Here is a 21,204-nt window from a genome sequence, read left to right as displayed (position 1 = left end):
TTATTTATTTTGTTGCTGAAATTGTTTCTGCTTTAGCCATTATAAGCTCTTTTACGTTGGTCCTTGACAGGCTCCCATCATTGTGATTTTGAAGTATTTTCTTAGTTAGTGGTACTACCAAATATTCTAGGCTCATCTTTTATTTTACTTGCTCCAGCTCTAAAATCAACATTTCTCCAAGATCCCTTAGTACTTTTTATTGTAGAATGATATTTAGAAATCAAGGTCTAAGTACTGTGTATACGAGTTGCTACTGCAGTGTCACAGGTTCTAGGCCCTTTCAACAAATATAGTCAGGAAATATGTGTATACATACTAATCCACATATACACATATACTTATAATTATCTATATGTGTCTCTCTCTCTCTCTCTCTCTCTCTCCATACATCCATCTAACTAACACCAGTTCAGACTGATATCTCTAATCTAGCACCAGAATGTCCATTCCCATCTTTCTCTCTTACTCATTTTTGACTAATTTCTCTGACAACGAGCAATCTGCCTCTCATTTTTTACACTTTATTTACTTATTTTAATCCTAATTTCAAGTAAAGAAGTTTCAGAATTTCTAACTGTAGCCTGTTAAAATTGCTGACACCTTTATCACCTAGAGTACATTATTCATACACAATTGTTACTCTTTAGCCTGGTAGCTTTCAGTCAAAAACACAGTTTTTCAAAGTTACTGAGGTCAATTTCTCCCTACCCTAACTACATTCAGTGAGGTTATTTCACACATTTGTAATACAGTGTATCAACATTCCAAGACGGATTACAGACTGTGATGCACTGTATTACAGCTGGATTGATTGTTTTTGATTTACATACATTTATGTTCATGTAAGATCTTTGGGTTTTGAAAATGCATGGAATAATGTGTCTACCACTTCATTGCCATAGAGAACAGTTTTATCAGACTAAAAACCCCTTGTCTAATATCATTTTAAAGCATTTTATCTATGATTAATCATTTGAATTTATACATAGGCTCATCAAATTGAGATGGTAATACAACTAAATTTTATTTTGCATGCTATAATTTTTAACTTTTTTTTGTCTTTTTTTGTGTGTGAGCAGAATCTTGTTTTATATAATATTACCAAACACCATGTGACATGGACTTTGGATCTTAGTAATACTGGCAAACTTTTCAAAGATGGCACATTCAAGTTCAGTGTACTGAATGGGATTATACGACCAAATGCAAAGTATAATGTTTCCATAAATTTCTGTCCAAGTAAGATCTTTTCTCCTTTATTTGTGGTTATACTTTCAATTTATCCTTCACATATGACATTGTTTTATTATGTATACAGAAATTTAGATTATTTATTGTTTCTTTTAATTTGAATAATTATAAATAATACAATTTTATTAATCTCATTTTTGAATGTTACATTACTTAATTGACGAAGTTGGTATATATTCAAGGTGTACAATGTGAGGATTTGATGTATGTATACATTGTGTAATAATTGCCACAATGAAATTACTTAATATATCCATCATCACCCATGTTGTACATTAGATCCCCAGAAACTTGTTCATCTTATGTCTGAAAGTGTGTACCCTTTGATCACCATCTCCCCATTTCCCCCACTCCCAAGCCCCTAGAAGACAATGCCCTACACTCTGCTTCCGTGAGTTTGACTTTTTAGAATCCACATGAATGAGATTATACAGTAATTGTCTTTTGGGGTCTGACTTATTTTACTTACAATAATATCCTCTAGGTTCAACCATTTTTTTTTTTTTTTTGCAAAGGGCAGAGTTTTCTTCTTTCGTATGAATGAATAGTAGTCTATTGTGTATACATACATCACAATTTATTTATCCACTCATCCATCAATGGACACTCTTATAATCTGGCTATTGTGAATCTTGCTGCAATAAATATAGGAGTGCAGATATTTGAGATACTGATTTCATTCCTTTGAGATTACCAGATCATATGGTGGTTCTTTTTTAATTTTTGAGGAATGGTCTCAGAATTCTGCTTATCACACTCAGCCACTATAGTGCAGTGTAATCTGTTTTTCACTTTATTAGACTTATAAAATACCCATATTATGAGGACACTAAGTTTTATACATATGGTAATCTAGATAAAATACCTGCAACTGGCTCAGTTATCAGTAGAAGTTCAGGCAGGGTAAGAATCTGTTATAGCTTTTAAGCTATTAGAGAGTTCCTTGAGCACTGTGCTCTCTCCCTCTCAATAATGTTCTATTAGCACTGCGTTGCATTAACTTGATGTTCTGCTATATCTATTAGCATGGCATTGTATAATCATTTTAGCTTTACGTGTGAGAAACATCTCATAGCACATTATGATTAGTAGGTTTAAAAATGTTTAATCTTTTTACTACGTCTCTTTAAATCTCTGAAAATATGATAGAAAGTATCAACTATTCTTTGCATTCTGAAATTTGTTTAGTAAAAATAAGTTTTATTATGTATTTCTCTAGTTTATTCTCCATTTCTACCATATTCGAGTTCGAAAGAGCTAGCACAAAGGCTATTCCAGCTGAACCTACCATCCATATTTCTGTTCAGAACTTCTCTTTTATGTCCCTGTCAATATTTTTCTTCAGACAAAATGCACTGGACTGGTCAATCTAGGAGGAAATAAGAAACATTTCCTTTTGACTTTTCGTTTAATATGGGACGGGGCCCTATCAGTCAAATCTATGGTTTCCTTTATTAGGCTCCCAACCTTACTCTTTTGTTGTTTTGTTTTTGTTGTTGTTCTTGTTGTTGTTGTTATTGTTGGAGATGGAGTCTCACCCTGTTGCCAGGCTGGAGTACAGTGGTGCAATCTCAGCTCACTGCAACCTTCACTTCCTGGGTTCAAATGATTCTTCTGCCTCACGCTCCCAAGTAGCTGGGACTAGAGGCGCGCCCTACCACGCCTGGTCAATACAACCTAACTCTTAAGAATTAAACATGCTTAAAATGCCTTTATAAATTACATCTCAGATGAGAGAGAAAATACTCTCAGCTAAAAAGGGGTATGATTGAATCTCCAATAGTCTGAGGTTATACAAAGAATCTCCTTCTCTATCACCCCAGAACCCTTTAAGAGGTCTGAAATTCTGAAATAATCAGAATTCAGTAAGTCTTAAAACATTCCCTAACTCTGAAATTATTTTTTCTCCCCAAAATAAGTTTAACAACATAAAATTTGTGAAATGAAACCATGATTCCCTATAGATTGTAATGTTTTAAATACATATATTCTCTTATAGCTTATTTTATCAGCTCAAACTATACGTAATTTTTAAAAATTTTTCACATAGTCTTTCCAGTACTCATTTGTCATTATTAGTAGGGAGCCCATTATTTTTCTATCCCTCCTCTCCTTTCCTCTCCAGCTGCCTCCTTTTTCCAAGAACCCTAGACTACTTACTTGATCAGGTAAAGGGCTTATTTGATTAAGTAATGGCCTTCAGTACAGAGAGCGCTAGTATGGCTGATGATTTCAATGAGTCCGTTGCTTTTGCTTCTAGCACTAAGTGTCACTTTTGAACATGGTCTTGCATCACCCAGTGCACTGTCATTTTCTGCTCTGAAGATACCCTTGATGGCCCCAATCTTTGCTAAGGTGCACTGGTGTCTCATTGGGAGGTTCTAAGATATCAGCTTGAAATCACAATCACTGAGTCACTCTTTTCTCTCTGTCACACACTATGCTTGGAGATTTTGGTGTGAAAGGGTATTGATTACTTGCTGTGATGGAAAAACTGTCCTCAGAAACTAGCTTTCAGCTTCCCGTGTTGAGCCCTGCTCTCTAATGCAAACTACCTTTTCTCTTATTAAGCTATGGCATGGGAATTTCCTGTCCTTTCCTACCAGGTAAAATTGGCCAGTCAACCCTGGTAGTATTTCTTAAACTTAAAAATCTGGGATACAGCACATTCCTTTCATCTCAGGACTTCCTTTTCTCAGTAGTCCCCTGGAATCCTTATGGCAATGATCTAACCTCATCTTCGTACTGCATATTCTAAAGGTCTGGGAAGCTTCTATTAAAACACAGAGAATAATTTTTTTTAAATGTTCTATTGCATTGCTTTCCCAGGTTATATTTATTTTCCCCAAATTATGAAAATCTACATTAAAGAGACTTGCTCCATTTCTAGTCGAGCTGTATTTTAAAACAGTTTTCTTTCAACAGCACCTCATTACGTGTCTTAAGTTCTTCAGCAAGCTAAATCTAATTTCTGGGAAATTTATTCTGCCCCATTAAGTTGTAACATCATTGTACATTTTGAAATTTAGTAATGTTTATGTTTCAGCTATGTAAATTTTTTGTGTTTTAACTAATTTAAAATACCCTTAAAATTTTGTTTTTCATTAGATTGTCCTGGAAGATACACAGCAGATATTCCTATGTTTTTGAATGATATTCCTGTTTGCTATAAAATGTTATGTCTTACTGGAGAAGTAAAATCACCAGAATTATTGTTTGACCTCATTTATATTTTTCACTCCTGTTCCTTTGGATGTAACAACTGTGATGGATATTAACGTTTTACCTCAAAACTATTTCAGGTAAATAATGTGAATTTACCACATTTTCTTTATGTGCTTTTTTGTTTGTGTCTGTGTTATATGAGAATTATATAAGAATGGCTTGTTTCTACAGTTGAAAAGAACTTTTAAAATATTATATATTAAAATTTAACAAAAAACAAAAAATCTTCTTAATTATCTCACAGTCATTGATTTTCTTGTAATTTTTTTTCTTTTTTCTTTTTTTTGCTGTGTCTCTCTTCATGGAGTAGTAAGCAAGCCTAAAAATTCAATATATTAGTTTTCTGGTGCTATGTGAAAAATTATCACAAATGTGGTGCCTTAAAACATGCATTTGATATCTCAAACAACGTGAATTTGTTATTATCTTGCAGTTTCTCTGACTTAGTAGTCCAGCTGGCTTAGCTGCATCCTCTGCTGAGTGTCTCAATAAGCAGAAGTTAAGGTGTTGGCTGGAGTGGTACTTTCACTTGAAGCTCAGTCTTCCTCCGAGCTCTCAAGTTGTTGGCAGAATTAATTTCATGGTCCTTATAGAACTAAAGCATCATTTTTTTGCCTAGGAACACACTCAGTCCACCCTCAAGTCCTAGGCATGTGGTCACATCCTTGCAACATGGTGTACAACTAATTCAAGGCCAAAAGTATACCATCTTTCAGATTTCTCTACTTCTGACTTTCAAACCCTCTTTTGTGATCTCAATTGATTATGTCAGACCCATCCATGACAATCTCCCTCTTGCTTTATTCAAAGTCAATTAATTAGAGACCTTAATTACAGTTGAAAGTGTGTATATATATATATATATATATATGGAGGCTATGTTGTTTATTGTAGAATGTTTAGCAACATCCATAGCCTCTACCCAATAGCGTTCCTCCCTATGATGTTACAAAAAATATATCTCTACACATGGCTACATGTCTCCTGGGGAGCAAAATCACCCTCAGCTGAGAAGCACCAAAGTGAAATGATAGGAAGAGATATAACAGCATAACCAAAATAAAGCTGGGTAGTAGTATTAATTTCAAATGCAATAACCTCTATAGGTAAGTGTGTTTTTAAGATATAAAAGTCATCAAATAATTATAAAAGATTAAATTCACATGAAAGCCAACAGAATTCTAAAGTTCTATGCATAATTAAAATAGTCTTAAAATATGTAACCTCCAAATGAAAATGGGAAAATTTGACTAGTCCTTCATAACTCTGGGATGTTAAAACATGTATCAGAAGTGTTGATGAGTCCAGAGACAAGATATTTGAACAGTATTTGTAACAAGCTTCATTCATTTAACATGTATAATTGCACCTTACAATTAGAGAATACACATTTTTAAATGAATCATGAGACATTTATAGAAATTGACAATGTATGATTCTATAGTTACAATTCATGTCTCCAAAATGTTTAAAAGGTTGACATAATATAGACTATGTTCTCCAAAAATAAATATAATTAACTAAAAGTCAATAAAGAAAAGACAACAAAATCCACCATGAGTTAGAAAATGTTAAAAAAAAAATTCTACAGAGTAAAAGAAGGAATTATACTGAATTTCACAAATAAATAATAATTAAAATACTAGATTCCAAATCTTGAAAGCATTCACTAAGAATCATGAGTGTATAATACCATCAAGTACTATAAACACCATCTGGACATTAGAGCTGGAAACTAAATTTAAAACAGCTACTGGGACTTTTGCTACTTTCTTTAGATAAAGAATTAGGCCAGCACCATTGTTTACTTTATCTGTTTTATTAAATAAACATCAAAATTTCAGTGACTGAAGAAAAAACCTTAATAAAGTACAGTAAAATTATCCATGCTTGGAAATATGTAACCTTCAATAGTGATATTAGGAAAGAAAAAAGATTGGAAATTTTAAACATCCAACTTTATAAGTAAGATTACAAATAATAGTCTCTTAGACTAACCTATGGAGTGTAGAAGTTGAGATAAAATTATACACAGTAGAAATTAAAGGAGTATAAAAATATATACAAAACAGAAACTCAGCGGAGCCAAGTTTCTCCTTTGAAAGAGGATACAATGGATACTAATACAGTGAGGTTGACAAGGAACAAAACAGAAGGGACAGTAAATAATATTAGAAATAAGAAAGCATAACCATAAATCCAAAGAAAAAATGAGATAATCAAAATACTATAAGGAGGTCTATTCCAATACATGTGAAAACTTAAATTAATATGAAAGTTGTAGAAGTATATAATTTACTAAAAGTATACTTGGAACAAGTAGAAAGCCTTTGGGTTAATACTTGAAACTTCCTCTGATGATTTTATAGTCAAGTTTTACTGAACTTTCAGGAAACAGATTTATCAAACTATAGAATAATAATAATGTGCCCTAATTTGTTTTATGATCTCAGAAATTTCTATTATGAAATCAGGAAATGACAGTATAGGAAAGCTGAATTATTGGCTGAACTGTGTTATGAGAACATACATATAATTATCCTTAAAGAATCTGCGAATACTTTGGGAGGCCGAGGCGGGCGGATCACGAGGTCACGAGATGGAGACCATTTTGGCTAACATGGTGAAACCCCGTCTCTACTAAAAATATTAAAAATAATTAGCCAGGCATGGTGGCACATGCCTGTAATCCCAGCTACCTGGGAGGCTGAGGCAGGAGAATCGCTTGAACCCGGGAGGCAGAGGTTGCAGTGAGCCGAGATTGCACCACTGCACTCCAGCCTGGGCAACAGAGCAAGACTCCATCTCAAAAAAAAAAAAAAAAAAGAATCAAACAACGTGTATGTAAGATAGATCATGACCAACTTGTTTGTATTCCAGTATTTCAAGGCTTGTCTATCATCAAAAAATCTAAAATGTTGTTAAAGAGAATAATGATATGATCATTTTCATACATTGAGAATAAAGGCATTTGATACAATTTTAAATCATTCATGGAAAAACTCTCAACAAACAGTAATGAATAGATAGTCTTTAATTGTTCAATGTTCCTATCATAAGCCTAGAGCAAATATCATTATTGAAACTGGAATATACATGAATTACCTTTAACAACAGACACATGAACCATGCTTATTATCACTGCTTCCCTAAAGCATTTTAACAGAGAACCTAGCATATGGCAGGGGGATAAGAAAAACAAAATGTGTGAGGATTAGGAAATAAAACTCAAAACTGTCATTATCTGTATGTTAGATTATTTTTTCATATAGAAAATTCAAAGAATCTACAAGGAGATTTTTTAAAACTAGGAAGATCACTTATCAGAATAGGCAAATATAACTTAAATATTTAAAATTCAATATAATTTCAGCATACAATATATAGAGCACATAACTTTAAATTACTACTTATAATAGCATCAAAAAATTAAAATATAATAGATAAATAGATAATAGATTAAAAGATAATAGATAAGAGATAAAGATAATAGATAAAGATATGAATGAAGTGTATGGAACTGTATAAAGAAAATTATAAAACTCAAGTTAAATACACCTGCATTTAAATAATAAATAATAAACTCAAATAAATACACCAGTATTCATGGATTAGAATGTTCAATGCTGTAAAAAAAGTTTTCCACAGATAAATTTACATATTTCATGTGACTTCAATAAAAAATCAACTAAAGTTTTCATAGAGATTGAAAAGTAAAATTTTAGTTTTATATGGAAGAGTCAAGGATCAAGAATAGCTAATCTCCCCAAGAGGAAGAAGAAGAAGATGGGAAGTGCTTGCTATAGGGAACATCAAAACTAAACCAATATCATAGTGGTACAGGGGTAGATAAATTGACCAAGGAATAAAATAGCCTCAAAAAAGTTTCATAGATGAATAGTTATTGGATTTATGATGAAGATGTTATTGAAGTTCTTTGGAGATAGAAAGTTATTATTCAATAAATGATGGAATGATTGAATATCTGTATGAAATATTCCAAATTGTATCTCTGCTTAACACAATTCACAAAAATTCATTACAAATGTATTAAAAGCTTAAATATGAAAGGCCAAATGTAGAAACTAAGTATTAAAAACATTTAAGTATTAATATGTACAAATATATATTTGTATTACAAACAAATAAGTAATTAAAAACATTAAGTCTCATGTCCTTTAACATTTCAAAACCAATCATGTCTTCCCAACAGTCTCCCAAAGTCTTAACTCATTCCAGCATAAACTCAAAAGTCCAAGTCCAAAGTCTCATCTGAGACAAGGCAAGTCCCTTCCACATATGAGCCTGTAAAATCTAAAACAACATAGTCACTTTTAAGATACAATGAGGGTACAAGCACTGGGTAAATGTCTCGATTCCAAATAGGAGAAATTGGACAAAACAAAGGGGCCACAGGCCCCATGCAAGTCTGAAACCTGGCAGGGCAGTCATTAAATCTTAAAGCTCCAAAATGATCTCGTTTGACTCTATGTCTCACATCCAAGGCATGCTGATGCAAGGGGTGAGATCCCAAGCCCTTGGGCAGCTCTGCCCCTATGACTCTGGAGGATATAGCTGTTGTGGCTGCCTTCACAGGCTGATGTTGAGTGCGTGCAACTTTTCGAGGCACATGGTGCAAGTTGTTGGTGGATCTACTTTTCTGGGGTCTGCAGGATGGTGGCCCTCTTCTCATAGCTCAACTAGGCAGTGTGCCAGTAGAGACTCTGTGTGGCATATACAACCCTACATTTCCTTCTGCACTGCTCTAGCAGAGGTTCTCCATGAGGGCTGTGCCCCGTAACAGACTTCAACCTGGACATCCAGGTGTTTCCATACATCCTCTGAGCAGAGGTTCCCAAAGCTCAACTCTTGCCTTCTGTGCACCTGCAGGCCCAATACGATGTGGAAGCCACCATGGCTTGGGGTTTGCATCTTCTGAAGCAATGACCTGAGCTGTACCTTGGCCCCTTTTAGCCACAGCTAGAGCTGGAGCAGCTGGGACACAGGGTACGAAGCCCTGAAGCTTCACAGAGCAGCAGGGCTCTGAACCCAGCCCAAAAAGCCATTTTTCCCTCTTAGGCCTCTGGGCCTGTGATGGGAGAGGCTGTTATGAAGATCTATGACATGCCCTGGAGACATTTTCCCCATTGTCTTGGCTCCTCATTATTTATGCAAATGTTAGCAGCTGGCTTGAATCTCTCTTCAGAAAAATGCTATCTTCTTTTCTACCACATGGTCAGGCTGCAAATTTTCCAAACCTGTATGCTCTGATTCCCTTTGAAACATTAGTTCCAATTTTAAACCATCTTTGTGTATACATACAACTGAATGCTTTCAGAATAGCCTGGTTAAAACTTAAATCTTTGCTGCTTAGAAATTTATTCCACCAGATACCCTAAATCATCTGCATCAAATTCAAATTTCCACAGATCTCTAGGGCAAGGGCGACATCACACCAGTCTCTTTGCTAAAGCATAGCACAAGTGACCTTTACTCCAGTTCCCAATAAGTTCCTCACCTCTATCTGAGACCACTTCAGCCTGACTTCATTGTCCACATCACTATCATCATTTTGGTCAAAACCATTCAACAAGACTCTAGAAAGTTCCAAATTTTCACTTATCTTCCTGTCTTCTTCTGAGCCCTCCAAACTATTTTAAACTTTGCCAGTTGCCCAGTTCCAAAGTCAGTTCCACATTCTCAAGTATCTTATAGTAATGCCCCACTACCTTGGTAGCAATTCTATTATTTTTTATTTCTTTTTCAGTTTGTTATCTGTTGGCATATAGAAATGCTACTGATTTTTTATGTTTACTTTGTACCCTGCAACTTTACTGAGTTGATCAGTTCTAATAGTTTTCTTGCAGAGTCTTTTTCAAATATAAGTTCAAATACTCTACAAACAAGGATATTGTACTTCTTCATTTCAAATTTGGATGCCCTTTATATCTTTCTCTTGTCTGATTGCTCTGTCTAGAAATTCCATTACTATGTTGAATGAGAGTAGTGAAAGTGAGCATCCTTGTTGTGTTCTAAATCTTGGAAGACGTTTTTCAGTTTTTCTCCATTCTGTGTGATATTAGCTGTTGGTCTGTCCTACATCACTTTTATCCTGCTGTGGTATGTTTCTCCTGTCCCCGGTGTTTTGAGGGTTTTGTCATGAAGGGGTAATGAAATTTGTCAACTTGGTGTTCTACTCTGCTGTGGCTTTGCTGGTACCTCAGGTGCGAGACAAAGTCTCCTTTACTTTTTCTTCTGCTTTTCACAATCAGAAGATTTTGCTCCATAGCCACCACAGCTGGTAATGTGCTGAACCTTACCTGAAGCCAGCAAGTCTCAGAGGGTCACCCAAGGCCCTCAATGTAGTACCTGGGTATTGCTGCTGGTTATTCAGGGTTCAAGGGGGCTCTTCAGTTAACAGGTGATGAATGCTGCCAGGACTGAGTACTTACTGATTCCATGGGGCTGGATCAAAATGTCATTTACTTTGTTAGGTAATATTCAACATCATCAAAACTTTGGGATTTGCAGTTCCTTTAAGACCTTATCTCATAAATAGACACTAACCTTTGTTGTCTAAACAGGAAATAGTAGTGGCTTCAATTAAATTGTGCTAGAAAGTAGTTTTAAATCAATAATCATTTTCTAATATATGAATTAATCTCTTAATTTTTCAACTTTGGAATTAATGTACAAAGGTATCAATTTAAAAGCTACTTCAACTCAAAAGTTGAGTCTTGCTAAATATGGTATAATGAAATGAATATGAGAGGTACTGAAGAAATAATGTAATGTAGTGTCCAGGTTATACATATGTAATAAAATCAACAGCATTAATCACTTATCCAAAGATAAGTTAATTAGCTAAGTAAGAACTGAATTATTTTCAAACCGGATTTATAAATTACTTTCCATGTTTTTATCCAAAGTGGTATATAGGTTTAACTAATACAATTTTAGATCTTTATTTTTTTATTATTAGCTAAATAATTCTCACACTGATTAAAATAGCAAGGATATATAATTCCCATTTGATGATACCTCTTATCTGCCATAGATATGTAAGTTCTTACATATATAAGTAAACAAGTAATATGATTAAATATTTATTGATCACTAAAAATAATAAGTAGTAATTCAATTTTAAGTGAATACTATTAATACATATTATATTATTAAAAATAAACAGCTTGAATTGGCTATAAAAATTATAAATTTATAATTAAGTATGTCAACATTAAGTGGAATTTTTGAATAGTAGTGATTGAAAAACATTCATAGTATATGTATATATGAACTTAATAGTATCCAAATTTTCAAATATCTACCTACATGTATATGCATCTGTTAATATTATTTAGTCTATATGCATTACATTTGTAGCTATTGATAACTTTTGGTAATTTTCATCAGAATACATTTAAAAACAGTAATGTATATCATGATGGTGATTAAGAAATGCTGTGTTTAATCAGGTGTCACATGCCTTTTTAATCCTTATAGAACAAAAGGAACATTTGATCATCTCAAGTGGTTCTTAGTTATCATCCATCTTATATGTGATCAGAAAATAAGAGATGATACAAAGATATCTTTAATAATTAGGCACATGATTACAAATATTTCTTATTTTAATTTTCTTGAGGATTCAAAAAAAATGAAATATACATTTAAAGCCAGTTACTTGCAGGTATTTTGAGCTAATGAAACTTTTTTTTAAATTTTAAGCAGAAATTCAACTGTATGTGTCCAGATTCCCACAGTAAGGCTTCTTGATGGTGAGGAGATTCACCCTCTTTCCGTGAAATTTCCAAAAGGCAGAGTCATCCCAGGCTCTCACAGTGGAATTAATAATAAGCTCACGTGCCACCTCAGTTTCAAGTCATCTAAACCTGTATCATTTTTTACCGATCTTCTTTTCTGTGATGACAGAAAAAACTGGTAAGATATCTAAATGTAGGTTATTTTGTATCTGACATTAAAGAATAATATATTTATATTTTACATCATGGTAAAATGTTAAAAAGAGAGGGATCTAATATCTAATACCTTAGACATTAAGATTATTTCTAAAGTTCCAGATGTAAGTGTGCTCTCACAAAAAGCAGCATAATAGTGGCTACCAATTTATACTCTGGAGCTAGACTGCTTGGGGTCAAATCCAGGCTTTGTTAACATTACTTCTGAGACGCTCAGTTTCCTCATCTGTGAAATGGAGCTAATAGCAGAACCTGTCCCATCTGTCATCATGAAAAGTACAGTGAGTTAGTAATTATTGAGCAACTGGACAGGAAATAACCCAAAGGAAATGCTAAATAAGTGTCAACTGAAAGTGAGAAATATCAACATAATGATTTCCCTGCAATATAGCTTTGTTACTCCATCTCGCTCTGTCGCTCAGGTTGGAGTGCAGTGGCCAGATCTCAGCTCACTACAAGCTCCGTCTTCCGGGTTTACGCCATTCTCCTGCCTCAGCCTCTGGAGTAGCTGGGACTATAGGCGCTTGCCACCTCGCCTGGCTAGTTTTTTTGTATTTTTTAGTAGAGACGGGGTTTCACCGTGTTAGCCAGGATGGTCTCGATCTCCTGACCTCGTGATCCGCCCGTCTCGGCCTCCCAAAGTGCTGGGATTACAGGCTTGAGCCACTGCGCCCGGCCCCAGGAGATTTCAAATACACCTTGGTGAAATATTTCTGGATATCTTCTCTTGTAGGACCAGAAATAGCATTTTTACATCATATCCTGAAATAACTTGACTGACTAAATGGCAAGAGGTTGAAGTGTAGAGCTATAAAGTTTGTTTAAAAGGCTTATAATGAAAAGTAAAATTAGTGTCAGAGTGTGTTCTTTATGTGCTCATTTATTAACATGTAGAGGCGTTATTTGTATATTTGTAGTCAAGGGACTGATTCATGTGTTTGGAATTAGGAGAGGGACATCTCTCTTCTTAATACATAGAAATATCTTCTTCTTAATACATCATATTTCACAAAACCCCATTTAATTCCTCAGCAGATTTGCGATAAATTAGAGCTATTGGAACTAATTTAGAAACTATGCAAATCATAGATGAGCAACAAAAGACTTTTCTGTACACCCAGATAAACAAGGCACTAAGACCCTAAGCATTCCCAAGAGCCTTAATACTGGCAAATCCTTTTACTGGTGACTGGTTAACTCCTTATCTGGTTTTCTTTTTTTTTTTTTTTTTTTTTTTTTTTTTTTTTTTTTTTATTATACTTTAAGTTCTAGGGTACATGTGCATGACGTTTATATCATGTATAACTCCCCAATGCAATCCCTCCCTCCTCCCCCCTCCCCATGATAGGCCCCAGTGTGTGATGTTCCCTTATCTGGTTTTCTATAGTGAATACGGTCAGATCCTCTAACTCTTCTCTACTCTCCAATGCTGTCCTTGCTTTCTCTCTTTAGGCGTCCCATTTCTGATCTCATTGAGATAAATCAGGTATTCCAGAAAGGAATTCCTCAAAAGCTTCCTTTTCACTTTAGAATTTCTATGAAATAAATTATACTCATTTATTATTGGTAATCGATCAGCATATATTTTTTTGTAGGCAAACCATGTGTGTACTCTGCCCAAGATTTAGGGAAAGAAAGGGGGTAAATTCTTGATGGATGTCAGTGTGGTAGGTTTTTTGCCCTATGTTGAAGCCTTTATTTGCATCTGGTTTGTTCATATTGAAGCCCATGGTCCTTACTAAAAATATGACACTGATTCTCAATTTTCTTGCTTTCTTTTACTTTGCAAGATACTTTCATAATGTGGCTTCTCTTGGGGGCTAACATGCTTGGCTTTGAATTTTGTTTTCTTTAGATTTTGTCACATTTGGATTGGCTCAACCAGCTGGAACTCTATGAATAATAGCAAGAATAATTTCTGCTAATCTGTCTGCTTTCCTGTCCACAATAATGGGCTCGCAGCTCAGAGATTGTATACCCTCCTTGCGTCCTACCCAAATTCTCCAAAAAGTCTGGGGATAGAAGTTTTATTCAATTGGTGCAAAAGCAATTGCAGTTTTTGCCATTATTTTCAATGTCAGAAAAACTGCAATTACTTTTGCACCGACCTAAATATATATCTATGTGAGAAACGGTGACGTGAACAAGGAGTACTATAAACAGTAAAATGGAGCATGAGGTATGGAGGCTAAAGCAACCCATATTTTAATGGCATTTTTGGTGTTATGGTTTGGTGAATTCTGGCAAGACGGTTGGGAGATGAAACTGAAAAGGCAGCAGGAACAGATTGTGAAAGTCATCCATGCTCTGCTTTGGTAACCATGAGTGAGAAATAGGGTGAGAACCAGGAGAGTGTGATGTTATGGATATCAAGGCTTGAATAAATACAGGAAGCATAAGGTCTACAGCTACTAATTAATACAAGTCAGGTACTACTCATAGGCTAGATCTCATGGAATCCACACAGTAGTCCTGAGAAGTGGGTTTTTTTTTGTTTTGTTTTTTGTTTCTAGATTATCATCTCTGTTTTACAGAAGAGGAATCTAAGGCTCATAGTGTGACGTAATTTGTCCAAACTCACTCAAACATTAAATGGGGGAGCCAAGAATGGAAACCATATTTTGGTTTCCAAAGATTTTCCACTTAGTCACCTTATTTTAAATACCATTTAGACTATAAATAATTATATAGAAATTTTTATAATAAGCATATACTTTTAAGGATTACACTACTATATGTCATATATAGATTTTCCAAAGAATAAGAGATGTTTTCTTTCTTTCCTACTCTTCTGCATGTATTTCTGTCTCTCTCTCTCACCCCCCGACACACACACATTAGTGAAACTTCTATGTTCCCCATATAGTAATGATAGAATTACAGTCTACTCAATAAGTACTGAGACATTATTTATTTATTTTGCTCAATATATTAATTAATGAGGCAAGATCTGATGAATTGTCTCTATAGTTATAGCATAAAATCAAACAAATATGAAACGTGACTGTGTATTCAAAGAATGTAGTTGTTGTGGTTCCAATGACATCAGGAGCAATGGACCTGCACATTTGTTCTTGGCCAGTGTTCAGAAGTGTCAGTGTCTCATACAGTTTGGCTGTGTCCCTACCTAAATTTCATCTTGAATTGTAGCTCTTATAATCCCCATGTGTCACGGGAGGGACCCAGTAGGAGGTAATTGAGTAATGGAGGTGGGTGGTCCTGTGCTGTTCTTGTGATAGTGAATAAGTCTCACGAGATCTGATGGTTTTATAAAGGGAAGTTCCCCTGCACACTCTCTCTTGCCTGACACCATGTGAGATGTGCCTTTGCTTCTCCTTCACTTTCTGCCATGATTGTGAGGCCTCCCCAGCCATGTGGAACCGTGAGTCCATTAACCTCTTTTTCTTCATAAATTGCCACATCTTGGCATTTCTTCAGAGCAGTATGAAAATGAACTAATACAGTTAATTGATACCACAGAGAGTGGGTCACTGCTGTAAAGATAGCCAAAAATGTGGAAGCAACATTGGAACTGGGTAACAGGCAGAGGTTGAAACAGTTTGGAGGGCTCAGAAGAAGATAGAAAAATGTGTGAAAAGTTGGAACTTCCTAGAGGCTTGGAGGGCTCAGAAGACAGGAAGATGTAGGAAAGTTTGGAACTTTCTAGAGACTTGTTGAATAGCTTTGACCAAAATGCTAATTGTGATATGGACAACAAAGTTCAGGCTGAGGTAGTCTCAGATGGAGATAAGAAACTTGTTGAGGACTGGAGTAAAGGTCCCTCTTGCTATGCAAAGGGACTGGTGGGATTTTGCCCCTGCGCTAGGGATCTGTGAAACTTTAAACTTGACAGAGACGATTTAGGGTATCTGGCAGAAGAAATTTCTAAGTGGCAAAGTGTTCAAGAGGAAGCAGAGAATAAAAGTTTGAAAAATTTGCAGCCTGATAATGCAGTAGAAAAGAAAAACCCATTTTCCAGAGAGAAGTTCATGTCAGCAGCAGAAATTTGCATAACTAACAAGGAGCCAAATGCTGATCACCAAGACAATGGGGAAAATGTCTCCAGAGCATGTCAGAGATCTTCACAGCAGCCCCTCCCATCACAGGCCTGGATGCCTAAGAGGGAAAAATGGTTTCCTGAGCCAGATCCAGGGTCCCCCTGCTGTGTGCAACCTAGGGACGAGGTGCCCTGTGTCCCAGCTGCCCCAGCTGTGGCTAAAAAGGGTCAAGGTATAGCTCAGGCCATGGCTCTAGAGGGTGCAAGCCTTGGCAGCTTCCATGTGGTATTGAGCCTACAGGTGCACAGAAGTCAAGAGTCGAGGTTTGGGAACCTCCCCCTAGATTTCAGAGGATGTGTGGAATCACCTGGATGTCCAGGGATAAGTTTGCTGTAGGGTGGAGCCGTTATGGAGAACCTCTGCTAGGACAGTGTGGAAGGGAAATGTGGGGTCAGAGCCCCCACACAGAGTCCCCACTGGGGCACTGCCTAGGAGAGCTGTGAGAAGAGGCCCACCATCCTCCAGACCCCAGATCCATCATCCTCCAGACCCCAAATCCACTGACAGCTTGCACCATGCACCTGGAAAAGTTGCAGATCCTCAATGCCAGCCTGTGAAAGCAGCCAGAAGGGGGGCTGTAACCTGCAGTGCCACAGAGGTGGAGCTGCCCAAGACCATGGGAACCCATCTCTTGCATCAATGTGACCTGGATGTGAGACATGGAGTCAAAGGAGATCATTTTGGAGCTTTAAGATTTGCCTGCCCTGCTGGATTTTGGACTTGTATGAGGCCTGTAGCCCCTTTGTTTTGGCCAATATCTCCCATTTGGAATGGCTATATTTACCCAATACCTGTCCCCCATTATATCTAGGAAGTAATTGACTTGTTTCTGATTTTACAAGCTAAGAGGTGGAAGGGACTTGCCTTACATCAGATGAAACTTTGGACTGTGGAATTTTGAGTTAATGCTGAAATGAGTGAAGACTTTGGGGGACTGGTGGGAAGGCATGATTGGTTTTAAAATGTGAGGACATAAGATTTGAGAGGGCCGTGGGTGGAATGATGTGGTTTGGCTGTGTCCCTACCCAAATCTCATCTTAAATTGTAGCTCCCATAATCCCCATATGTCGTGGGAGGGACCCAGTCAGAGGTAATTGAATCATGGGAGTGAGTTTTTCCTTGCTGTTCTCATGATAGTTAATGAGTCTCACAGGATCTGATGGTTTTATAAAGGGCAGTTCTCCTGCACACACTCTCTTGCCTGCTGCCATGTGAGATGTGTTTTGCTCCTCTTTTGCCTTCCACCATTATGGTGAGGCCTCCCCAGCCAGGTGGAACTGTGAGTCCATTAAACCTCTTTTTCTTTATATATTACCCAGCCTTGGGTATTTCTTCATACAGTATGAAAATGGACTAATACAGTGTCATTAACAGCAAAGCTGATACTGAAGTGTCTGCTCTATGAATTTATTGGCACACAAACTCCTGGAAAGTACCTGATTTAGTTGTCCACTCAAAACCAATAAAAATCAATTGTTTTCCTAATCATGGATGAGATATAGCATAGTAGAATGATTGACCTTTTCTTAAAAATAACTAACCACATTCTTGCTTAATTTTGCAAATTACCACATTTAAGGAACTAGATCATATATATCCTCTGCCTTTAAAACAGGCACAATAAAAATTTTGCACATAAAGATAAATTAATGCATTTATAAGTGTTTTAAATAATAAAATTATAATTCTTACATTTTTCATTGATGTTTTAATTAATCACTACATTCAAACTTTAGAGATAAAACTCATAGACTTTGTTGCAAATGTACTTAACATTTTTCTGATGAGAAATGTATTTTTAAATAGGCAGGTCTGATGTTTAAAATTGAGAATATACAGCTGTTAGTTATATTAGCTCTTTTCCTCTATTCAGTAGCATTTTATCAACCATATTATGGGTTTATAAACACTTTTGCTGCATAATAAAGCTTATTATACTTACTCTTATTGACAATCACTTAACTGGAAATTATACTATTTTTAGAAAGCATTCAATACAATTAAGAATTGAGGAATAATGAAGGTAATTCTAAGTATTGTTCTGCTCAGTGCATAATTTGACATTTGTGTAGAGTGCACTTGACACCTTTGGGTCGGTCGCTAGTACTTTAAAATGTATATTTAGCATGCCTCTTTCAGATACCTTCCTGTTTTTGAATGGATAGGAACAGCATCACATAAAGGAGACTAGCAGAGAATGAATCAGATCCAGAGTCAAATCAGTTTGAAAGCACTATTCACTCAAGTTGGCAATGCCACCTTAGGAACTGTAGTGTAAATTAATACCTGCATTTTATGTGCCTTTTTGGAATATTTGATATTGGATATTTAAAATAAATATGTAGATATATTTGAATGTATATTTAACTTAAGGCCTGTAATAAGCAAGTAATGTGAGTCACGTACCTCTGAGGGATACTACCAGGTAGCTACAGGCTACTTTTGAGGTACTCAAGGCTCTCCTTATGGAGTAAGAAGAATTACTAAGGATATATTCATCTTTTGGAGACTCTACTCTTAGTGCAAACCATTTACAATGATCCATCTCAAATTTTAGCATCGTGGCAACAAAAGGCAGACAATGGGAAATCTTAGTATCCATTTAATTGTTCATAACTGAAGTTAGTATTGTAATATTACCTCAAAACATTATTTGTCATGGTTTGGGAGCTGAGTTATGCATAATACCATACACTTGTCCACATTCCTTAGTGTTGTATGTATAGATAGAACAAGCAGTGAGAAAGGGAGTAGAGTTCACATGAGACCGCTCTGTGTTCTGATATAATCATCTGCTCTGTATTCTTTGTCCTAACCCTGTGAAAAGCTGTTTGTAATGGCACCTTCATCTGACAAAGAGCATTATTTTCATGGTTAATCTGTTCAAACAAATCATAGTCTCTATTACAAGGTAGAATGTTTCATTTATATTTAACAAAAAATATAATACAGGTGTGTCATAATAAACTATAAACATACGATGTTCATAACCAGAAGTTATTCATCATTTACTTGTAGCAACATGGTGGAGTTTAAAATTTGCATAGAAATGCAAAAGCTGAGAAACAGTTAAGGTAATATTTACCACATCTTCCCAGATTATTAAAATTATAGTACTTTTAACACCAGGTAGCAGAATAAAAGAGTTAACCACAGATGTAGTTTTTCTAATATCCTTCTTTTTCTTTTCTCTAACCTCATCCTCTTTGGAATCTGTGAAGTTGGTTGGAGAACCTCTGCCTTCCTTAGAGATTTTTCATTTTAAAGGAAATTCCAATGTCCTGTCCTCTTTATCTCCCTTACTGGTTGTGAGCACCTTCCTGATTGCTGTTCTTCAGAGAACTCCTAGAAGGTAGATGCCCATGCAGTCTACTGCTACATTAGGACCGCTTAGTACAGCCCTCTCCATCTCATCTTCCTCAGACCCACCGTGGCTACCCAGTTCCCCACCTATTTGTAAATATGAACTGATTACTCAATAAATTACCTAGCCATTAGTTATTGATAAGCGTTGCTGTCTGCAATTTGGACATTTCATATTAGATAGGTGATATTTAAATGTATGCTTTATGCTTACAAAGGGTGTTATTAGAAATCAAAATGCATTTACTTTTCTTCAAGTTAACAAGAAAAGACTAATGTGTGCAATTAAATTAAATGTTTTTTCTGTTTAAAAATTTCTCTTCAACTTAAAACTAACTTTATTATTTCAATTCTTCATTTAAACATTTTATTAAATGTATTGAATTATTTTCTCTTCATGTCCTTAATTTTATGTAATTTAATTATTTAAATTTATTTAACCTTTACCTGTATCCTGAACATTTTTAGTTTTTTCAACCGGATAGAAACCAATATAAAATATTCTTTTGTAATACTGTTTTCAGAATTTCAGCAGGCTTAAAATTCATCAGTTTAATGCTTGAAAGTTATTTAAAGATGAATATTATTATAAAGAATATTGGAGAACTTATTGAAGCTCTTACTATTTTTTCTAATTTTTTTTATTATTTTTATGTTTTATTATTATACTTTAAGTTCTAGGGTACATGTGCACAACGTACAGGTTTGTTACATATGTATACTTGTGCCATGTTGGTGTGCTGCACCCATCAACTAATCAGCACCCATCAACTCGTCATTCACATCAGGTATAACTCCCAATGCAATCCCTCCTCCCTCCCCCTTCCCCATGATAGGCCCCGGTGTGTGATGTTCCCCTTCCCGAGTCCAAGTGATCTCATTGTTCAGTTCCCACCTATGAGTGAGAACATGCGGTGTTTGGTTTTCTGTTCTTGTGATAGTTTGCTAAGAATGATGGTTTCTAGCTGCATCCATGTCCCTACAAAGGACGCAAACTCATCCTTTTTTATGGCTGAATAATATTCCATGGCGTATATGTGCCACATTTTCTTAGTCCAGTCTGTCACAGATGGACATTTGGGTTGATTCCAAGTCTTTGCTATTGTGAATAGTGCCGCAATAAACATACGTGTGCATGTGTCTTTATAGCAGCATGATTTATAATCCTTTGGGTATATACCCAGTAGTGGGATGGCTGGGTCATATGGTATATCTAGTTCTAGATCCTTGAGGAATTGCCATACTGTTTTCCATAATGGTTGAACTAGTTTACAATCCCACCAACAGTGTAGAAGTGTTCCTATTTCTCCACATACTCTCCAGCACCT

At 35.7% G+C, this 21,204-nt stretch overlaps 1 protein-coding gene across 1 annotated transcript in view; it reads left to right on the top strand.

Annotated features, from left to right (window-relative positions):
- The window catches only part of CFAP47 (cilia and flagella associated protein 47), a 480,485-nt gene that overhangs the window by 112,413 nt on the left and 346,868 nt on the right, over nucleotides 1-21,204 (top strand). Inside the window, 4 exon segments of the mRNA XM_033201412.1 lie at nucleotides 1,080-1,239; nucleotides 4,360-4,471; nucleotides 4,473-4,553; nucleotides 12,208-12,417. Of these exon segments, the coding sequence (XP_033057303.1) occupies nucleotides 1,080-1,239; nucleotides 4,360-4,471; nucleotides 4,473-4,553; nucleotides 12,208-12,417 (563 nt within the window).

This window comes from Trachypithecus francoisi, unplaced genomic scaffold (genome assembly GCF_009764315.1).
Source record: "Trachypithecus francoisi isolate TF-2019V2 unplaced genomic scaffold, Tfra_2.0 Lachesis_group6, whole genome shotgun sequence".
Taxonomy (NCBI): Eukaryota; Metazoa; Chordata; class Mammalia; order Primates; family Cercopithecidae; genus Trachypithecus; species Trachypithecus francoisi.
Note: the sequence above shows the minus strand (reverse complement) of the source record. Positions and strands in the feature narration are given on the sequence as shown.